The sequence below is a fragment of the Lynx canadensis genome, chromosome D1 (assembly GCF_007474595.2).
Source record: "Lynx canadensis isolate LIC74 chromosome D1, mLynCan4.pri.v2, whole genome shotgun sequence".
NCBI classification, from domain to species: domain Eukaryota; kingdom Metazoa; phylum Chordata; class Mammalia; order Carnivora; family Felidae; genus Lynx; species Lynx canadensis.
Window position 1 is genome coordinate 8452638 of NC_044312.2, and position 22845 is coordinate 8475482.

General features: G+C 38.3%; 1 protein-coding gene across 2 annotated transcripts in view; it reads right to left on the minus strand.

Moving 5' to 3' along the window:
- RDX (radixin) overlaps window positions 1-22845 on the minus strand; it is a 95648-nt gene that overhangs the window by 28787 nt on the left and 44016 nt on the right. The window contains exons 9-13 of one of the 2 annotated variants that reach the window (XM_030330785.1): window positions 19596-19726; window positions 9016-9176; window positions 8017-8109; window positions 3599-3841; window positions 2472-2632 (exon numbers count right to left, since the gene is read on the minus strand). In XM_030330785.1, the coding sequence (XP_030186645.1) occupies window positions 2472-2632; window positions 3599-3841; window positions 8017-8109; window positions 9016-9176; window positions 19596-19726 (789 nt within the window). Of the gene's footprint in view, window positions 1-8; window positions 2633-3598; window positions 3842-8016; window positions 8110-9015; window positions 9177-19595; window positions 19727-22845 lie in introns of those variants that run through there. The other variant, XM_030330784.1, reaches the window with a different exon arrangement.

Genomic DNA, 22845 nt, shown 5'->3' on the forward strand with positions numbered 1-22845 from the left:
AGTGGACCTTGAAGGCATGAGCTTTTGTCACTTTATTGTTAACCAATGAATGTTATCCAAAATTATAGATGTAACTGTAGCTTAATTGTACAACACAGAATTATGCTAATGGTAAAACCTGCTGGAATTTACCAAATACTCATTAATATATTTTTACATTGCTATATGAGCATGTGCTCTCAACTGCTAATAATAAAAGTCATAACTGGCTTAATCACTATGAAAACTCATATTGCAAATAGTTGTTTCCTGTTTAGAAAAATTCACACAGCTTTAAAAATGGATTAAATCCATTTTAATCCTAATCTACAAATAGATTATAAACAGCAAATATAACTGGTAATTTTTCAACACTGATAGCAAACTGATGCAGCAGTGATAGTGCACACAATTCAAAATGTAGAAAATTAATAAAAATCCAGTGGAAATCCAAGTTTTCACCTATTATGGCAACTGCTTTGCTACTTTGGAAAAGCGAGCACGCACGTCTTGGAGCATGACGAGTTCACAACCTATCCCGCGAATGTGCTCAAGCAGAAACACTCTCTTCCACAGTGTTTTGAAGCATGTGCACAACCACCACACAACAGTCACGTCAAGGTTATCAACCAGTTATCTCTTGTCCTAAAAGTCCAAAAATATATTAAATGCAACCTTTCCTTCTCATGTCTGCCCAGATTAATCCTTTTCAAGTCAGCAAAATCAAAAAAAGCACAAGAGATATTTTCAGACACAACTTGAATCTACTGTGCATGAAAAATGCTTAACAAAATGGCAATTTTAATAGATAAATGTAAATTTGAGTGCATAATACCACATGAAAAGTAGCTGAACCACACAGAGAAAACAAGGCTTTCCTTATCTCCAAGTCTAGATGTTTTACAATAAAGAAAATGTTAGAACATGTGAATATTAGAACATCTTTCAAACTGGAAAGATTTCTTCTTCTTAAGACATAATTGAACTTAATATAACCTAAAATTATAATTTCTAAAATAGGATTAACAAACCAAATTTAAGTATTTTTAGTTAGAGAACAAAAAAATAAGCACAATGATTTAGAAACCAAATCTGCTAAAATGATTATGTAACAATTATATCAAGAAATGAAGGTACAGACATTCATATGCTACAAGGGAAAATCTCTCTCTCTCTCTCTCTCTCTCTCTCTCTCGCGCGCGCGCGCGCGCGCATGCACACACACGCACACACACACTTCCTCAGACACAGAACACCCCTCCAAGAAGATAGTATACCATCAAGAGCTTACAATTTTCATATAAATCAGAGTCCCACAATTCAGCTCAACGACAAGGCAGTTAAAAAATAGTAGCACTCTAAGATATTCTGAAGGAAAAGGAAATCTCAGAAATACTCCTTCATGACTGGAAGTACTGGTGCGTGTTGGAGAACACATTTACATACTCCGTTGTGTTGGAGCGACCAGTCATCGCAGGTGTAGTAGTGAGGTAGTATTACTGTCCCCTCTCTGGGACTGATGTTTTCAAACGCTGCTCTTCCAGAAAGGTCCACGGCTTTTTGAATGAGTATAATCAATGACCAAAAAACATATTTTTTAAATTAAACACCTGTTTGTCTAAATCAATCTTTGAAAGAACAGACTTTTTAAATCTTTTGGAGACAATTAGTATTTGCAGGTAGTGTTTCATCAATAAACTCTCCTAGGGTACTACCACCTGCTGTCTACACCTTTGTCAACGGTAGGCAAAGAAAACCAAAGGATGGCAGGTGATGAAACACCAATCCATTCAGCTGTCAAAGATGACTAATTAAGCAAATATTGAATATCCAATAATGTAAGCAAACGGATTTTTAAAAACATTAACCACCAGCTGCATACTACACTATTAGATATTCTAATCCTTTTCATGATTCATAGCTGTCTTCTACACAATTATCAAAGACTGTCCACCCTGTCGCCTACCTTCATTTTGACCACTGCCAATGATCTATACGATGGCAGAATTATGGCTATCGGCATGGCAAGATATGATAAGGGCACGCCGAGGAAATCTGAGACAGAATGTGGAAATACACACAGGTCAACTATGGAAGGGTCCAAAGAAAACAGAGTGCTCTACCCAAACACTCATTAAGTCACCATCATCCTTTGAAATGTACAAAGTGCTTACATCACACATACACATTTGTCAGACATGATAATTAGTGTTAATCTTCAACAGAAAAAAAAAATGGAAACTGAAAATGTGAAAGGAGGCGATGGAACACTGTTCTCCATTCCCTGGCCCAAAAGGAAAAGAAAATCAAGCATGACATCACACTGCCTTAATGCAGAAGGGCTCCCTCAAGCATGTCTTTTAGCCACCACAGTCAACTGGTGTAAGTGCTTTGGCAAGGTGGGGTGCATTCCATCACATCTGCAAAGGCCTGCTTTTCTCTGTTGGTGGTTCAGCTTATGAAGAACATGTATGCAAAATAACAGCTCTCACATTGCTTCAAACTCATCGATGCGCTGCTTTGTGTTGCCCTGTCGGATCTGCCGAAGAGTCTTGTACTTATCACGGCCTGCTTTCACATTCTCAGCGTGAAGAACATCATTTTGTGTTTTCTTGGTTTCATCTCTGGCCTGGGCTAATTCTGAACTCAGCGCCTATGTTTAAAAAGTAAAAACAATGACTATTATATTCTACTCAAAGTTTAAAAAGCTTATAAAGAAGGTTTAAAGACAAAAATACACATACGACAAATTTGACTTTGTCACATAATTTCTTTAAAGTGTATAAATTTAAAAAATAAAAATAAAAAATATGAAGTATGTAAATTTGCTCTATTCTGGTGATAGTAGAGGTAGTAGTTAGGGAGAAATACCCACTGTCTTTCACTTCTACACTCAACAACCACGACGATTCTGTATATTATTCCAAAATCCCTTAACTTTCTCTATACAATAGAGATTTTGAAATCACTTACAAAAGGTTCAATGTAGACAGTATAGGATGTTATTTTAAGATCTAAAATCTAGGCCATTAGAGAACCTTTCTCCAAAGTCTTAATATATTTATTGCAATTATCACTTCATTTTCTTTTCTTTATTAATATTTAAAGATTTCGCCAATTAAAAAAATCAGAGAACTTATCGGGAAAAAAGGTCAAATCAAATTAAGATTTCCTACTCTGATCTAATTATGCGCTTTTAATAAACCTACCTTTTGGTACTATGAAACCTGAACAAATAGTTCAGAGTATGTAGTGTCATATAGGTAATCTATTAAATTATATGGCTTTTAATGTATACTTTACTGGCGAAAAACTAAATTCATCTGTCTTTTAAAGATAACATCAAAACACTTTCTACCTTTTAGCGTGGAGTCAAGCTGTAATTAAAAAGTAACTTACCACTTAAGGCCTAATTACCCAAAACTAACACATTTGCTACAATGGAAGAAATCAAGCACCGTGACTACAGGCCAAGCAATCACAAACCAATCACAAGGCCAGCTAAGGGCAAAAGCTTAAAAAAAACTGGAATGTTCCTTTTTAGTAAGTTTGTATTTTATTAAATGGGGAAAATGCTCACTGTACTATACATGTACACACAACTGTCAATTTGAAATACCTGGAGTTGTTTTTTAACACGCTCATTTTTTTGTGTTTCCGTTATACGTTCCTCCTCACTTCTGTGGTTCAGCACCCCGTCGTTTGATAATTCTGCGCTAGCCTCTGCATTATTCTCATCATGCTCATCGTGTTCATTTTCTGTTGGAGGAATGACCGGCGGTGGTGGAGGTGGAGGGGGTGCAGACATCACAGTTTTTAACTCTTCTTTGGTCTTTTCCAAGTCTTCCTGGGCTGCAAAAGCCTGAACGTTAACAATAAATTTATCAGCAACTTCATTTGAAAACTGGTAATGAAGAGAATCAAGTTATCTCTCTTTCCTAATAGAAGCTATCTTTCAGGGTAACGAAAATAAGCCCTACGGATGAAAGCTCTACTTTTATAGAATGCCAGGGGGCAAGAATGCCAGAATGAAAATACATCACTTTGCAAAAACTAATAAAATTGTTAACTCTGGCAAGCATAATCAAATATTGCTAAACCTGTTATGCAAATATTTGATGAGAAATGGCATCAGCCTAATGCCAAAGAATGCCACATCCAAGAGATCAAATTTTAGCCACAAGAGGGAGCACATAACCCAGTCAAAGGAGGAATCAGCCTGTTTAGTGACCAGTTAATATCACTGATGGTAGGTTAACTAGATATTAAGTGTCTTCTGAGATGACACAACAGGAGGTATCCAACATCAGCAATTATTTGGGTGGTAAACCGTGTTGCTGTGTCTGGAAAAATCCTGCTTCACACTGTTGTCCTGGTGTAATTACTAATAAGAATACCTTTCACTCTAAAAAATGTTCTAATTTGGGTGATAAATTATATGGAGGTCTCACCTATGAGGCACTGTAGCCAAAAACTTTTTAGGATGAATCCTTCAAGATTTCAGGTCTATCTTCCAGTATACAGGAAATATTGATGATAAAAGGACAAATGAATGGCACCATAAGGACACACAAAGGAGAAGGGACAATCTGCAGGTCCTTCCAATAATTCAGTATCAAACAAAGGAATGTCCTACTTTAAAAGAGACTGAGAGCAAACCTATGTAATGCAAGGTGCTAATTTGGACACTGGCCTGGCAAATTAGCTATACAAGATTTTGGGTCAACTGTGAATACAGAAATATATTCTATATATAAACCCAGAAATAAACCCATACAAATATGATCAATTAATTTGGAGCAAAGCAGCCAAGAACATCCAATGGGGAAAGGACAGTCCCCTTCAATAACTGGTACTGGGAAAACTGGAGAGATACACGCAAAAGGATGAAAGTAAGCCACTATCTTATAGCATACACAGTATCTACTCAAAATGATCACAAACTTGAAAATAAGACCTAAAACCATCAAACTCCCAGAAGAAAACACAGGGAGCAACTCCTTGACACTGGTCTTGGCAATGATTTTTTGGATTTGACAGCAAAAGCAAAAAATAAGCAAGTGGCACTACATCAAATTAAAAAGCTTCTATACAGCAAAAGAAACCATCAAAAAAAATGAAGCGGCAACCTACTGAATGGGAGAAAATATTGACAAATCTTATATCCAAAATATATAAAGAATTCATACAACTCGGTAGTTATAAAACAATCTGATTACAAACTGGGGAGAGGATCTGAATAGACATTTTTTCCAGAGAAGATATCTAGATGGCCAACAAGGTCCATTAAAGGGTACTCAATGTCACTAATCGTAACAGAAATGCAAATCGTAACTAACGAGCTATCACCTCACACCACTCAAAATGGCTATTATCGAAAGGGGAAGAAATAGCAAGTGTTGTCAAGGATGTGGAGAAAAGGGATACTGTGTGCACTATTGGTGACTATGTAAGTTGGTGCAGCTATTAGGGAAAACGGTACACAAGTCTGAAGAAGGTTTTCTTCAAAAAATTAAAAATACAACTACCATATGATCCAGCAATTCCACTTGTAGGTATTCATACCCCAAAAACGAAAACACTAACTCAAAAAGATATATATACCACCAGGTTCAGGGCAGCCTTATTTACAATAGCCAGGATACGAAGCAAGCTAAACACCCATCAATGGATGAATGAATGGGTAAGGAAAGTGTTGTGTACACACACACACGAGTACTATTCAGCCACAAAAAAGAAGAAAATCTTGCTGTATCAACATGGATGGAACTTGAGGGCACTACATTAAGTGAAATAAGTCAGAGAAAGACAAATACCATATGATCTCATTTATATGTGGAATCCAAAAAAGAAAAAATTAGACCAACAAAAAACGAGAACAAATTCCTGGTTACCAAAAACTGGGGGTGGCGGGGACGGTGGGGACTGAGCAAATGGGGAAGAGGATTAAAAAGTACAAACTCCCAGCTGTAAGATAAAGAAGCCATGGGGATATAACGTACAAACAGCATGGAGACTACAGTTAATAATACTGTACATCTGAAAGTTGCTAAGAGTAAACCTTAAAAGTTTTCAGGACAAGAAGAAAAATTCTAACTATGTATGGTGACGGCTGTTCGCTCATTTCACCATACACAGAGTATCAAATAATGAAGTTTACACCTGAAACTAATATAATGTTATATGTCTATTATATCTGAATTAAAAAATTTTTATGAATACAGTCTAATACAGATGAGATGAAAAGTGACTAAAATGGAAGCGTGTGTGCAGGACGACCTCACTCTAAACATATAAATGTGTATGTATGCACACACGCAAACAGGAAAAGATCGTGGAAAGATCTGCACTAAGGTGTTAAAAGAGTGATCCTGGTTTGTGGGAATATAATTTTTCTTTTGTGTCACTTCCTCATATCTATAGTTCAGAGGATTTACCTCTGTGGTGTCATTTTCATTTATTTACGTTTTTATTTATTTTTATTTATATACTATTAAAGCTTATTTATTTTGAGAGAAACAGAGACAGTGTGAGTTGGGAAGGTGTAGACAGAGGAGAAAGAGAATCCCACACAGGCTCTGAGCGGCCAGCACAAAGGCCGATTTGGGGCTCAAACTCATGAAACTGAGATCACGACCTAAGTCGAAGTGTGAGGCTTAACTGACTGAGTCACCCAGGTGCTCCTTTATTTATTTTAAATGTTTATTTCTGAGAGACAAAGACACACACACACACACACACACACACACACACACACACACACACACACAGAGTGCACGCGGGAGAGAGTGGACAAGCGGGTGAGGGGCAGAGAGTGAATGAGACACAGGATCCAAAGTGAGCTCCTTACTGGCAGAGCGCAAAGCCCAATGCGGAGCTTGAACTCACAAACTATGAGATCATGACCTGAGCTGAAGTCAGACACTTCACTGACTGAGCCACTGAGGCACCCCTTTTTTTGTTGTTGTTTTTATTGTTTTGTTTTTCTTTCTTTTTTTAAAGAAGTTTATGTGTCTCTGTGAAATTCTAATAAAATAGTGTAACAGGTTAACAGAGTTCTATCATATTTGAGAGTTATATATACACACATACACACAATTTTCAATGTATCAAAATTTCCCTATGAAATTTAAACTGCTACCAAGAAAATTTAAGGGTGAAACATTCACACATACTGTAGAAGGCCTTTGGGTAAAAAAATTATTATGGTTGCATTTAAAAGTTAACCTTTATTTAAAGTGTGGAGTAAGGTCTGATTTTTCACTTGTGCACTATTTCAACAGGGGCTTCATCTACTTAGGAACTTGTACTAGGTACCTCAGAATGTATCATCGTCGCTGCATCCTTCTAATTCCACTTTATATCCACGATTTGGTTGCCATGCCCTTTTGAGTCTACCCCAAGATGTCTCTCAGCAACCTCTGCTCCTCTTGACTCTCAAGTAATCCCACCTCTTGGACCAAGCCAGCTTCCACACCGACGGCCACGTTATTTTTATAACACCATACTTAATCATGTTATAATCCTGTTTTGAGATCTTCAAAGTCAAATGTCTACAGACACTCTTTATCATCTTGCCATTGATTTAAAATTAAAGCCCTTCACAACTTAATTTCCTCTCTAATGTCCCAACCACATCTCACAAGATTTCTGAACCGATGCTCGAAAGCACTGCTTGCTTGCTTACTGGTTGCCCCTCAAATCCAGCATGTGCTTGCAAACTTCCTGTACTCATTCAGCCCCTCTGTCTATAGTCTCTAACCACTCCCAAAATTGAAGTTCACGATGCAACTTAAACTTCTAAGGGTTTTCCCCAAGCCTGCCTCATTCCCACAGAAATTAATCACCTCTTCTGTGCTCCCAAATACTGAGCTTGCGTCGACAGATCAGTAATTAGTACGATACAAACACATTCATACACACAGGTATCTTTCCCCCTCTCAATCGTGACAGTATTCCTCTCTATAAACTCAGCATACTACTGGGTACAAAGTGGATATTCAACAAATGATACTGAGGGAAGAAACCAACGATCACCTTGTGCTGCCACTCAGTAGCTTCCTCTTCCTTTTTCTTCTTGGCTTCTTCTAGAAGTGCAATCTTGGCAGTGAATTCAGCAAGTTCTGCTGCCTAAAATACACAATATAATTACCAATACTAAAAATATGTATTTTCAAAAATTTATATTATGCCAACAAAGCTTTAATGTACATGCTTGGGCTGTATTATGTTCCTCTTTGATGGTCTTCCATTAAAAAAAATTTTTTTTTAAAAAGGTATATTTAAGATCATAAATATCTTATTTGTAGTATAATGAACTCGTAAGGAGATAAAGTAAAAATGGTTTCATTATAGGCAAGTAGTTATTCGTCTTCCAGTAGCAGGAACTTAGAATGTGTAACTCCAGAGCTATTTGTAAACTTTGATCAATAAAGTATTTGCTAAAGCCTACAAAGAAAAAATTCATATAATGCTTTATAGTTTGAAGAGCATGCTATCAAATAATGTCATGTGATTCCCCAACAATCCTATCTGGTGACGTTATTTCTGTTTGCAAAGGGCAGAATCTGAGGCTCAGAAAGACCCAAGGACACATAGCAAGCGAATGTCTGAACCAATGTTTAATTCCAGGATCTTTTAAATGTCATGCCCACTTAATATATCTAAGTCCACTACACAAACCAACACGAAGACCCCAATAAGTACAGCCCACGGTTATAAGAAGGAATGAGAACGTACTGTCAATTTATCTAAAGTAAAACACACCAGTGGTTTAGGCAAAGTTTAAGTGAATCAGAAATCTTTTGTTAGCAACAGGCTCCATTTATCTTTTATGGTCTTATTTTTAGCTTTTGTTTATTTGTTTTAAGGCAGAAATTAAATGTTTAGATTTATTTCCAAACTTTGCTGTTAGATACTACTTATATCTTTGGTGTGCTTTCCAGAAGATCTCTAATGTGCTTAGTTGTACAAGGTTTGCTCTATGCTTCTGTCTAAATTTTCCTTCTTCTCTGAGAAAGAGCTGAGGTTCCTGACCAGTTGCTCCTGATTCTTCATCTGGTCGGCAGCTTGTTTTGCTATAGCGGACTTGGCCTCTTCAGCAGCTCGGCGCTCCTTTTCAAGCCTTTCTGCTTCTTCCTTCGCTCGTTTTCGCTCCTGGTCCAGTTCTAGAGCTTTTCGAGTCTGTTCTTCTAGTTCTGTCAAATTGTACACCCCCCACGAAACAATGGTTAATTCTAATTATTCGCATTATCAAAAGAAGCCGAAATGATGGCAAAGAATCTAATTTGTACAGTTTCTAAAAATTAGCACATCTGGAAATGAACACACATACTTTGATTTTAACTTGGCAAAAGCCTAGTAATTTTCTTTAGTACTCACAATTAAAAAACCTGAAGAAATGAAAACTTTTTGTAATTCAAGTTATGTCATAAAGCTAGAAGCACATCTTTATTTTTAAAAAACTAGTATCTCCAAAGTTTTGATCTAAATACTTTGCCATCTGTTTCAAAACTCTATAAAACAATACACTTTCAAACTTACATAACTTTCTGCTTATCTAAACTAAGTATCAGATAAGTAAACCCAAAACATTAAGACTGAAAACAGTAATTACTGATTTAAAATAGGAATTCTGATGTGGATTATATGAATTACTAAAAATTTTCAGTAACTGGTACATACCCGTTTTTTGGGCATGAGACAAAAGAATATTTGGAGATAAATAACATGAATTTTAATCTTTAAGTGTACAGACCATAAAGTTAATTCTCTTTTATTTGATGTGTTGAATGAAAAAGGAAAATACTACCAGCACAAATCCAAAAATTTTTAAGTGTAAAAGTACTAATATTATTCTAACAACTCTTGTTTAATAACAAGGACATGTTATGACAGAAGACAAATGAATGCCAACTATTAAGAGACCGCAATGTCCTACAAAGAATGTCTCCCTTTCTGTGTATTTTAGAAAGGAAGAAAAACTAAAAATCTAGGTCATGAGGTCTGAAAGCTAACTGTTACATACACACTTCTCCTTACCATTGTTAACTTTTTTGGTCTTGGTCGGAATTAATTTAGGTAATCGCAGTTAAGACTTGGGAAGTTTTGAGATGGTCAACAAGAAAAATAACTCTGGTCAAAGTTTAAATTTTCAATAAAATAATGTAAAAATTGTATGCAGCTATTATAAAGATAAAATGTATACAAAACTGGGTGTTACCACAAGTAAATTCTAGGATTATTCATTTTAGGATCTGCCTTTTAAAACTGGGACATCAAACTAACCTATCAAACTTTTCTTAAAATCATTCCTTCCATCTAGTTGACTAATATTTATACAAAATAAAGCCCACAAAACTCACGGCCTTTTCATCTAAACAAGCAAACAAATAACTACAGAAAAACTCCTTCTGTACTATGAAAGAAGAAAGAAAATTAAGTGCAGGTTATAAAGTTAAATTTTAAAATAAATATTCCCCAATACTCATTATTTTCTATCAGTTTTTTGCAATAAAGATTTTGAAGAACGGTAGACCAGGCAATGGTTGTTTTGTGATCTATTAAGAATTATACAAAAATGTAAATTATTTTAAATGTTGAAAATAAGTAGAAAGCTTCAAATCTACTTTCTGTTAGAAAGGAAGGTTTTTTTTTTTTTTTTAAATAAATTTTAGGAAGGGCAAGAGCAGGAACAGGGAAGAAGGGCAGGGGGCAGTGGGGGAGATAGAATCTTAAGCAGGCTTGATGCTCAGCTCGGAGCCCAATGTGGGGATCTCTATCCCATGACCTTGGGATCACGACCTGAGCCAAACTCAAGAGTCAGACACAGCCGACTGAGCCATCCAGGCACACCCCTAGAAAGGAAGGTTTTGAAATGCTTTCTTTCTTCCCTCCCCAGTTAAATGAGTTAGAACAGAGATTGGAAAACTATGGCCCACTAACCCAATTTCTTATTTTTATAAATAAAGTTTTACTGGAACCCATACCCTCATTCACTAAGGTATACAACACCCTCACATGTTTACATACAGCACAGGACTGCTTTCATTCTGCAAGAGCAGGGCTGATGATCGCAAAAGAGACTGCGTGACGTGGAAAGCCTGAGGTAGTACTATCTGACCCTTTACAGAAAAGTTTACAAACCCAAAAATTAGGTCATTTCTATTTCTATAAAAGAGACGTGCCTCCAAAACCGTGGGTCCCATTAGGATACCTGTAGAGAAGGATTAGCTCAGAAAGGTAAACAGTATCAATATTTTGCCTCTCTGGTTCATAAACATCTAAAACCTACAATTTTTGAGGTCCGGCATATGGGAAGAGGGTATCAAAGAATATGGCTTGTTTTAGAAGATGAGGGGCGCCTGGGTGGCTCAGTCAGTTAAATGTCCAACTCTCAGTTTGGGCTCAGGTCATGATCTCACGGTTTCATGAGTTAGAGCCCTGCATCAGGCTCTGTGCTGACAACTCAGAGCCTAGAGCCTGCTTCAGATTCTGTGTCTCCCTCTCTCTCTGTCCCTCCCCCACTTGTGCTCTGTTGATCTAAAAATAAATACTGAGAAAAAAATTTAAAAATAAAAGTGTATTAATTGAAAACGGCAAGGTGCACCAAGAAGTATGCCGTATACTCCATTTTATGTAAGAAAGAAGGAACAAGAATACAGTTTTGAGTATTTGCTTATTTTGTATGCAAAAAAACAAAAACAAAACAAAGAAACAAACAAAACATAGGTATTTAATACTCCCAGTAGAGTGGAACAAAGGTGGAGTGGAACGCAGCAGCCTGAGGCCTGTATTAATGAACCAGACTTAGCAGATACAGATTTAAACTTTGGGGCCACGAAGGCATCCAAGGTTTGAGAGGCCAAGGGCCTGAATAGAAGAGTAAGCTCTAAAATCTGCACGCTATTGGGGCACCTGGGTGGCTCAGTTGGTTAAATGTCCTGCTCTTGGCTTCAGCTCAGGTCATGATCTCACAGTTTGTGGGTTCAAGCACCACATTGCACTCTGTACTGGCAGTAGGCGACCCGCTTGGCATCCTCTCCCCTCCCCCCCACCCCCAGTCTCTCTCAAAAATAAGGAAATAAATAAATAATCATGTTATTTCCCCTCAAGATGTTTGCCAACTCTTAAAAGATACACATATGGGGTGTAAAACAAGGAAAAGAAGCAAAAAAAAAAAAAAAAAAAAAAAAAAGAAAACCCAGCTGTAGTAGGCTGAAGAGTGGAGCAAAAAGGTCGACACTCTTTTGCAGCCAGGAGTCAAAGGCTGGAGTTCAGGGCCCTCTAAGATAGAAGGGCCCTAGAAAATAAGCAGTCTTTCAGAAGATACTCCCGAGATGTGGCAGTGAGGGCAACAACAGGAGAAGGCCAACCTTAACAACGTCCGAAATCCCGCTCAACTCCACCAAGGCAATCTGCACACAGTGTGCCTGTCAAAAGAAAATCGAATCCTCTCTAAAAGAAAGTAACTTCATCCTAAGCCTCCCTAATGTTTCATACTCAACGTTGGGCATGCAACGAAAATTACCAAGCACATGAGGAAGCTGGGACCAAAGGACCCCCACCAATGCCCGTAAAACCCCTAAAAGAAAAACAGACTACTGTAGAGGCCCAAAGATTATCCAGATATTGGAGTCCGCAAACAAAGATGTTGACATAAGTATGATAAATACTGCTTATTTAGGAGAGATGAAGCAGCCGCAAGGCACGAAAAAAGATGCCGAGCCCAGAGGAGCACTGACAATAATGCAGAAGCAGAGCTTCGGGCACCTTACAGATCCTCCGCAGGGACGGCGAAGGCCAGAGTCCCTTCTACAATTATGCAAGCTCGTTATCAATCTTTTCTTTGTGATTATGAAAATATTGTCCTTTGCTTCTAGAAATTTCATTCTCCCTTCAACATTTAGGTCCACAATCCACAGCGCCTCCACAGAGAAACAGATACTAAAATTCAGGAGATCTTTGACAGGGACCCAGATATACTACTAATTTTACTTCAGCAAAACCTTGAGACACCAGAATCATGCATTAAGTGCCATCCCCCCAAAAGGTAAAATATTTATTACCACCAAACCACCAGTAAAGCTACAAAAGAGCATGTGAAGCTCCTCCTGTGGCTCAGAGTAAAGGTTAAGGAAAGAAAATTTGAAACGCCTACACTTGTAGACATCAGGGGAGGACCCATCAGAAAAGCCAGAAATAAATGCCAGCTTGGAGGATAAATCAGAGTTAGGGAGCCGCCGTTAATCACATCCTCAACCCACAGAAGTCTGCAGCAAAAACATCCCAACAGCTCATGATCTTCCTGTCTTGGACCATCCATCTCCAGAACTTCCCTTCCAGACGCGCTCTATTCAGAAGAGGGTTATGAATAACTAGAAAAGGAAGCCAAAGAACATGGGAAAAAAGGAAAAGTACAGTTAATACAACAAACAGAGAGAGAAGACTACCAACCGAGGAAGGATCCCAGTGGTGCCTCTGCCACCACCACCAGAGGAGGAGAGGGTCTACACTGTGAAATACGCAGAACACCGGCACTGCTGACTCACACCGAGCAGTCCAGTCCTGGCAGAGAATAAACTGCTGGAGCTGTAGTTTGTCCTGTTATAAACTAAATGGTTCCCTATGGTAACTTGTTTCCAAGTCATTATTCTCCTTTTCTCAACTTCAGGATGATTTATAAAAGTATGCAGCGTGTAACAATTAATGCCATTAACAATTAACGTTAACAAATAATGTCATAAAAGATCATTTAAAATGTAAGTAATCTGGAAGCCCAGGAGCTGCCCTTGTCTTTGCAACGTGCTTCCTACTGTACATGAGCATGCACTTGGCTGTACACCTATTACTCATCTCTGAGACATGTCAGTTTCAAGTTTTTCTAGATACAACTGGTAACCGAACAGTGTGGCACTGGCAACAGAGAAACAGGTAAGTGGAACAGCACAGTCCAGAAGCAGATCCATACACATACCGTCTTCTGGACTGGTGACAAAGGCGATGGCTGTAGTCCAATGGGGAAAAGGACAGTCTTTGTAGCAAATGGGTCTGGGTCAACTGGAAATACTTTGGGGAGAAAATAAACCTTGACTCCTACAAAACTGGTTACGTATGTATGGAATGTGAACCTATGTGTGAAAAGTAAAGCAGTATCGGGGCGCCTGGGTGGCTCAGTCAATAAAGCGTCCGACTTCAGCTCAGGTCATGATCTCGCCTTCTGTGAGGTCGAGTCCCGCGTCGGGCTCTGTGCTGACAGCTCGGAGCCTGGAACTGCTCAGATTCTGTGTCTCCCTCTCTGGCCCTCCCCTGCTCATGCTCTGTCTCTCTCTCAAAAATAAATAAGAACACTAAAAAAATTAATTAAAAAAAAAGTAAAGCGTGAAAAATAATACATTCACAGCTCTAAGTAAAAGAGTGATAAATGGAACTTAAAATGAAAAACCTCTCTTCATTAAAAGACACTATTAAGAGAGAAAAAAGGTAAACCATGGAGAGATTTTTCTTTTAAAAATTCATGAAAAGAACTATAGATCAATTAAAAACAATTTTTTTAAGCAAAAGACATGAAAACACACTTCACAGATAGCTATCAACATTTGTAAAAGTTATCAGTCATCAAGAAATCAAATTATCAGTCATCAAGAAAATGTCCTGGACTCACTATGCTCACCATCATGAGTAAACAAAAAACACAAAAAGAAGCACTGACAATAACAAGTCATTAAAGTAACGAAGATGCAGAGCCAATGAACTTCCATTCACCACTGGAAGGAACGAACACGGATACAATCACTTTGGGAAATGATGGCAGGATCTCTGATAAACTGTGGCAGTGATCCTGATCCAGCAATTCCACTCCCAGGGGTATACACCTCCTCCAAATTCATACACAAATGCTATGTTTAAGAATGTTCATAGCAGCCTTATTTCACAACAGCCCCAAAATGGAAAAGCCTCAAATGTCTCCTACCACCAGGAGAATGGATAAATTGTGTGATATACATGCAACACAATATTACACAGCCGCGTAAAAGAATAAACCACACCTACAGGCATAAGATTTGAGAAAAAGAAGCCAACTACGTGAATTTATATAAAGTTCAAAACAGGCCACACTATTCTTAAGCCTAACACCAAAAGCACAAGCAAAAAAGGAAAAATAAATAAGCTGGACTTCATACAAATTTAAAATCATTGGGTTTAAAGAACACCTGCATCCAAATGAAGATAATCCACAGAACAGGAGAAATCATCTGCAAATCCTGTACCTGGTAGGTCATAAGACATCTGTACTGAGCTATATAAAAAACTCTAACACCTCAACAACAAAAAGACAACGCAGTTGAAAAATGGGAAATTTGAAAATACATTTTTCCAAAAAAGATATATAAATGGCCAATAAACCTATACAAAGATGCTCAACTTCATTAGCCATTCAGAAAATGCAAATCAAAACCACAGGAGCACTTCAAGGGCACAAGGATGACCATAATCCAAAAGACTGACATCAGCAAGTGTTGGTGAGGCTATGGATCGTACAAACCACACGCTGCCAGCGGGAATGCGACAGGTATAGCCGTTTTAGACACCAGTTCGGCAGTTCATCAAAAAGTTCAACGTGAACTTACACATGACCCATTAATCTACTCCCAACTTTACACTCAAATGAAAACATACGAATACACAATAACCAGTAAACAGATGTTCACAGCAACATATTCACAACAGCCAAATGGTGGAAACAACCCAAATGTTCACCAACTAATGAGTAAGTAAAACGGAGGATACCCATACAATGATTATCATTCAGCTGTAAAAAAGAATGAATGCCTGATACAAGCTACAACATGGGTGAACCTCAAAAACATTATGCTCCATGAAAGACCGTTACCGAAGACCACATTCTGCACTTTTCCATTCAGATGAAATGACCAGAACCCACAAGTCTACAGAGCAAAAAAGTAGATGACCCCTGGGGGAGGGAAGGCTGGGGAAAGAAATCTGATGGACTGCTAATGGGTATGGGGTCTCTTCGGGGTGACTGTTCTAGAATTGTGGGGTCAGCTGCACAGCTCTGAATACACTAAAAACCATTAAACTATATACTTTAAATCATTAATTTTGTGGCATTCTACATCATATCTCAACAAAGCTGTTAAAAATTTAAAAGACTAAGGGTGCCCGGGTGGCTCAAATGGTTAAGAGTCCAACTCCTGATTTCAGCTCAGGTCACAATCTCACAGTCATGAGACTGAGCCCGGCATCAGGCTCCATGCCCAGCATGGACATTTTTAAGATTCTTAAGATTCTCTCCCCCACTCTTCCTTTGCTCCCCCCCCCCACCCCCCCATTGGTGTGCACACCCACATGCGGGCTCTCTCAAAAAAGTAAGATTAAACTCTAATGAAGATACACATCAGAGTCACATTTGGGGTGAAAAAAAGACTGGGAAGGGACATAAGGGAGGTTCCCTGAGTGGAGGTAATGTTCTGTACCTTGCTCTGGGTAGCCACAGGAATAAATTCACTTAGTAAAAATTCATTAAGCTTTGTATCTAAGAGACATGCACATTACTACATGTACACTACACTTTAATTAAAATGAAAAAAAAAAACTTGCCAAAAAAGTCTCAGAAAATTAAATTAGGGATTATTTCCTTCCATTCTAGAAATTAGAAACCTAAGGAAATTGAGAAGTTAAAATGACTTTCTGAAGGTCACATTCTAAGTCAATGACAGAATTAAAGCTTGACACCTATTTGTATACAATGTGTACATAAAACAAACGCCCCTGCTCCCAACTGCTTTTATCACACTATCATGCTCACCTCCTCCCGAACACTTAAAAAATAAAATGATCTTTATTATGTTAATTTTATTATTTTCTTTCCTCAAAAAATGTAAGCTCCATGACAGCAGAGACCTTATCTGTTCAGTACTCTATCCCCAGCACCTACAATAGGGCCTAGTACACACTAAGTGCTTGATAAATATTCAGAATGAATGAAATCACTCTACTTTTTTTTTTTATGGTTTATCTTTTCAAGGTGGGATTTCACTTTGATATTTGCTGAAACAGTAACTGAATGCAAATATGGCTCTATTATATCTCAAATACAGTCTGCAATATCTTCAGAGATGGTTTAAAAAACAGTAACGAGGTGCACCTCGGTGGCTCAGCTGGTTAAGCACCCAACTCTTGGTTTCAAGCTCAGGTCATAATCTCACGGTTTTCTGAGTTCATGCCCCATGTTGGGCTCTGTGCTAACAGCTCAGAGCCTGCTTGGGATTCCCTCTCTCTCCCCCACTCACACTGTCTCTGTCTCTCTCAAAATAAGTAAGTAAACTTAAAAAAAAAGATAAATAATTTAACAGTGATGAATTGTGGAAATGTAAATGGTAGAATGGTTCTGTATAATGATTCATAACACATTTCAAATAATGACTGTAATAAAATTTTTTTTAATTAAATGGTAATAATGAAGTATAGAAAAAGTTTCTTCTCAAACAAAAAAATTTTAGGTTTATCTACTAAATACTATTACTTAGATACGGCCAGAGTTACTGCATTTGAGTGAGAATTCAGCATAAATTACAAGACAATCATGAAGATTTTAGGATAGCCTGGAAAAGCTTTATTATTAGGAAAAAACCAAAACCAAGAAAGAAACAATTAGATGTCCTTTGCCCTAAGATGACTGATTGGAAATTGTCTTGATTGGGACACTCTACATTCTTTCTTAGGTTCTATCTTCCTTATTATATTCTTTAGTGTTTCTTGACTTGAGTAGTTCTCTGTGTGTAAATCATTAGTATTTTTATTACACATCCTAAATAAACGAAATTGAAAGATAAGTAGCTATTCCCTCAGAAAGAGATATATGTAAATTAAAAACTGGTATTGTTCAATCTTTCCTTTAGAGTCATGCCAGTATGGTAAATTTCTTTCAACTTTTCCTTGAAAAACACACATTCCATCTGACAGCATTCTTCCTCTCCAAGCACTGCTTACAGTCTTCCACAACATCAGGCATACATGGCCTCCCTTTATCTGTATTTCTATGCATCTTATTTCTGCCAACCACAAAGACTTGGAGCCACGCAGGCTAATTCTCTGTATTCCTAGAAGGCAGCCCGAAAGGCACTTCCTAAGTGTCCACTTTATTCAACAAAAAAGGCACCTGGAGTGGTACAAACAGTATGAAGTTGGAAGTGAGAAAACAGGTTCTACTCTTGCGTTGTGGCCTGCAAACAAGTATATTTAATACCTCTGATCTTTGAACTGAGGCCTTTTCTAGCTCTTAGAAGTGAGGTTTCTAATGAGTGAGAATAAGGCTACTAGGGTTTTTCCATTTCTTCTCTTACAATTATTATTTCCAATCCTCTTGGAATCAGAATGATGAACCAGTTTGTGGGTTTACAGCCATCTCTGGGACTTTGTCCCGTAGTTACCCATTTGCAAATTCTCCTCCCCACTGCTCCAGAGCATCTCCCCACCATGGTAGCCTGATGTAAGGAATGAGAATAACCTTAAATAGGTTATTATTTAATAAACTTTAATGTTCTTATTTTATTTAGAAAAAATAGAACTAAAAGCTGGTTCTACCAGTTGTCAGGAAAGCAGTTATTAATTCCAGTCAATAGTATATATTTCCAATGTTTACAACTCTCACTAAATACTATTGCTTGAGAAGAAAAACATCTTATTTTGCTCAACACCCTTTTTCTTCTGTTCTTCCTGCTATTTGTTGTTTGAAAGTAGTATATCCTAGGGGCACCTGGGTGAGAGTCTGACTTCGGTTCAGGTCATGATCTCACAGTTCATGGGTTCGAGCCCCACATCAGGCTCTGCGCTGACAGCTCAGAACCTGGAGCCTGCTTCAGATTCTATCTCTCTCTCTCTCTCTCTCTCTCTCTCTCTACCCCTTCACCACTCATACTCTGTGTCTTTTTCTCTCTCTTTCAAAAAGAAGTACACATTAAAAAAAAAATTTTTTTTAAGTAGTATATCCTAGACTTATTTAATATAAACCACCCTCTAAATCCAATTTTCCTTACTATACACCGTAGCATTCTGGTTACATTCTGCATAGGAAGTAGTTCTTCCCAATGTGTTACCAAAAACAAACACTTCTATGTGTTGTGTACTTTTTTAATATGCTAAAATGAACTTTAGAGATGGAGTTCCAAAGGAGTTTATAATAGAATAGCTTAAAACACTTTAAATTACTTAGCTGCCTTAAAGTACTGAAATATCCATAAAGCAACGAATAAAATGGCTTTTGTTGAAATGCTAGCAAGTAGTGAAAATGTGTGTTTACAGAACCCTGAACAGTAAGGGGGAAAAGTTAATATATGCACTCATTTACAACATTTAATAAGGGTACACATGAAAACAGCTCCGTGTTTAAATAAATAAAAAAGAAAGAACACACGAACACAGGAACATTCCATGTGCCTCAGTTAAATGTGTTTAGGATGTGATTCCAGTATGTATTAATCTGACAACTAAGTGGACTTATTCTACAAGACAAATAAGATTTAACAGAGTAAGGAAATATCACATCTGACAAAAGAGGAACGATTGTGAATCCAACATTAAACAGAAGCGCCTACCTTTCTGGGCTTTCAGCGTCTGTTCTTCTATTTGCCGTAGACGCTCCATTAGCTCCTCCTTCTCACGTTCTATCCTCTCCTTCTCCTTTTCTGCTATCTCCCTTTTCTTCTTCTCATTCTCTAATTGTGCCCTTAAGAGGAATTAGAATTGCTTTGTTACATACTAATACGTAGAAATTTTGACGTGAAACTCAAGTACTGTGAATAAACTAAGAAAAATCTAAGTGTAAGTATTTAAAATTTTGTTTTAATGTTTATTTATTTTTGAGAGAAACAGAGACAGAGCTTGAGTGGGGGAGAGGCAGAGAGAGAGGGAGACACAGACTCCAAAGCAGGCTCCAGGCTCTGAGCTGTCAGCACAGGGCCTGATGCGGGGCTTGAACTCACGGACTGCGAGATCATGACCTGAGCCCAACTCAGACACCCAACGGAATTACCCACCCAGGCACCCCTAAGTATAAGTATTTTAAGAGTCTTCATTATATTCAGCTGATCTCAAAAAACCATCCAGGTGAAAATACAAGACTGCCCTGTGATATGCACATGCATGGGATTACAAGGCATTCTTTTTGTGAGGTCACAGGAAATGTCATCCAGGACTGCTTAAAAAGATATTAACAACTTAGCCATTGTGGAAAGATTTTCAAGGTAAAAATTTACAGAAGTGCTAGGAAAGTAAAACTGTCAGATATATCCCTGTATACAAAGCATATTTTTAATGTGGACTTGAATGGGGGGTGGGGGGAAGCTAGGAGAATTATCACTTACATACTTGGTGAATTCTGACAACACATTACAGGTCAGCACAAAAGGAGTTAACTGCACACTTTTGTTGAGAGAAATAAGAAGGCTTAAAAGGAGTACACAAGGCTATTTTACTCAAACTGTTTAAAGTAAAATAACCTGGGAAGGCAAGAATGTTCAATCATTAACATGAATTAACACATTTTTAATTCCTAAGGTAGCACCAACTTAAGCTGATATAAATGGCCAGTTTTATCTCCTGCATCTGCCAGGGGCCTAATGAGACTGTTTCTTCTAAATATAGCCAAATTCACTCATCAAACATCTACCAAGAACTTACCAGGGGTCAGACTCTATGTTGAGGGCCAGAAATAATACTATTTCATAAATTTAATCAATATTCAATATTCCCATTACTTTAATGGGAATACTTTTCTTTTTTTAGTTAAAAAAAAATCAATTATTTGGGCACCTGGGTGACTCAGTTGGTTGGGCGTCTGACTTGATTTCAGTTTAGGTCATGATCTCAGGTTTGTGGGATAGCCCGGATAGCGTCCAGGCTCAATATGGACCCTGCTTAGGATTCTCTCCCTCCCTCCCTGTCTCTCCCTCTCTCTATCTGCCCCCTTCCCTGCTAGCACTCACCCTCTCTCTAAAATTAAAAAAAATAAAATAAAAATCAATGATGATTTCACGTCTGATTCTTATCTGAGTACATCTAAATTTCCCCCCAAAACCCATCACTGCCATCTGGTGTCAATTCTGAATTTCAGGCACAAAATCTCAATTTCCAGTCTCTGATAAAGTCATTAGCCAAGTTTTATCATCGAAGCTTTTTTCCCTTACTCTATAAACCTAAACCTAAAAATTCCTGCAGCTCCTAGATATTTAACTGCCCCTGCCCCAGAAAGAGGCTCCAGCTTTGGAGCAAACGGGTAGAGTTGTAACAAGTCAACAAGAAGACAGACAGCTAATGGTGACCTAGTACATCAGGCCAAAACCTGAAGTTCAAGGGCACCCCTCTCTAACTAACTCTAAGCCTATTTCTAACTTTCAAGCCTTGGTAAAGGTGCATTTTCCCATGAAGCCTCCTGTGGTTAAGTAAAGCCACAAACGCAAGTTTTTATTCGGAGTTTAGGTTTGGAAACCCTAATTTGACCAAGTCGTTCTAGTTTAAGAGCATATATAACATATTAATAAACTCTCAATTCACTAACATGCAGAAAATAAAGTATTTTAGAATACCTTACCTTTTAAAGAATATCAGATGAACCCAATTACAGGTTTAAAGGGTAAAAGCTAACTTATATTCAGCTTCCACCCAGACTATGCATTAATAATATTAAGCATTATTATACTTCTTATTAAGCGCCAGGGACTTGGCTAAAATGTCTGTATGCCACTGTCATTCTTTCTCACAAAAATCTCTGCAACCTTGAAGCTGGGTCACAGTGACACAAGCAGCCAGCCACGACACAGAATACCGCACGGCTAAGCTACAACTGGTATGTAGGTATCTGATTCTAAACTGTGTCCATTTAAATATATATATACATTTATTTGGAGAGAGAGAGAGAGAGAGAGAGAGCTAGCAGGGAGGGGCAGAGAGAGAGGGAGACGGAGATTCCCAAGCAGGCTCCACGCTGTTTACGTGGAGCCCGACACGGGACTCGATCCCACGAACCGTGAGATCACGACCTGAGCCAAAATCAAAAGTCAGACGCTCAACCGACTGAGCCACCTAGATGCCCCTAAACTGTCTCCATTTTTTATCTGGTAACGATTTTAGCCATCCAAAAAAATGTTCAGGAATTACAGAGTGGCTTATCATTCAACCTGGATGTAAAGAACTTAGAGCACAGACTGCAGAGCCCAACAACCCACGGTACAGAACATCGCCTTCACCGCCAAAAATCCAGTTATGGGAGTTCAGGTGACAGAACACGGCCACGCACAACGGCACTTCCGGGAGAGAGGCTGCCTTGCCGCCCCCTCCCCACTCCGGCAGCACAGGCAGCGCTAGCGAAGCGACCCCTCCCCCCTCTACTGCTGGCTACTCCGCCAGGGGGCTTGACCACAACTGCTTCCACACGTACGGCTGTCATTTTTCTCTCTCTGATCTGGAAAGCAGGGACTAGATGAAGGCTCGGCACGCCATTTCTGAACGACCTGCCAGATCCCTGTGTGCTAGACTAACGTAAAACCTCCTCTGAGCACTCGAATGAATTAAACGGTGACTAAATTCCTATACGGTACGAGGTAATAAGTGTTTGCCAGTGAAAGGTTGTAAAATTTATCTGAGACAGAAATCACGGCATGGTTACTGCGTGAGAAAGGAAACTTCAAGTCTTCCACTTCCATCTGGGCTTCAGAGTTAACTCAAATACGGTACGATCACCAAATGGTACTTATTAATCACACTACATACACTAGAAGCCATCCAGCACTCCTCTATGGGAGAGAAATAAAGGACAAATAGGCAAACATATTTAAGAATGGAAATCAT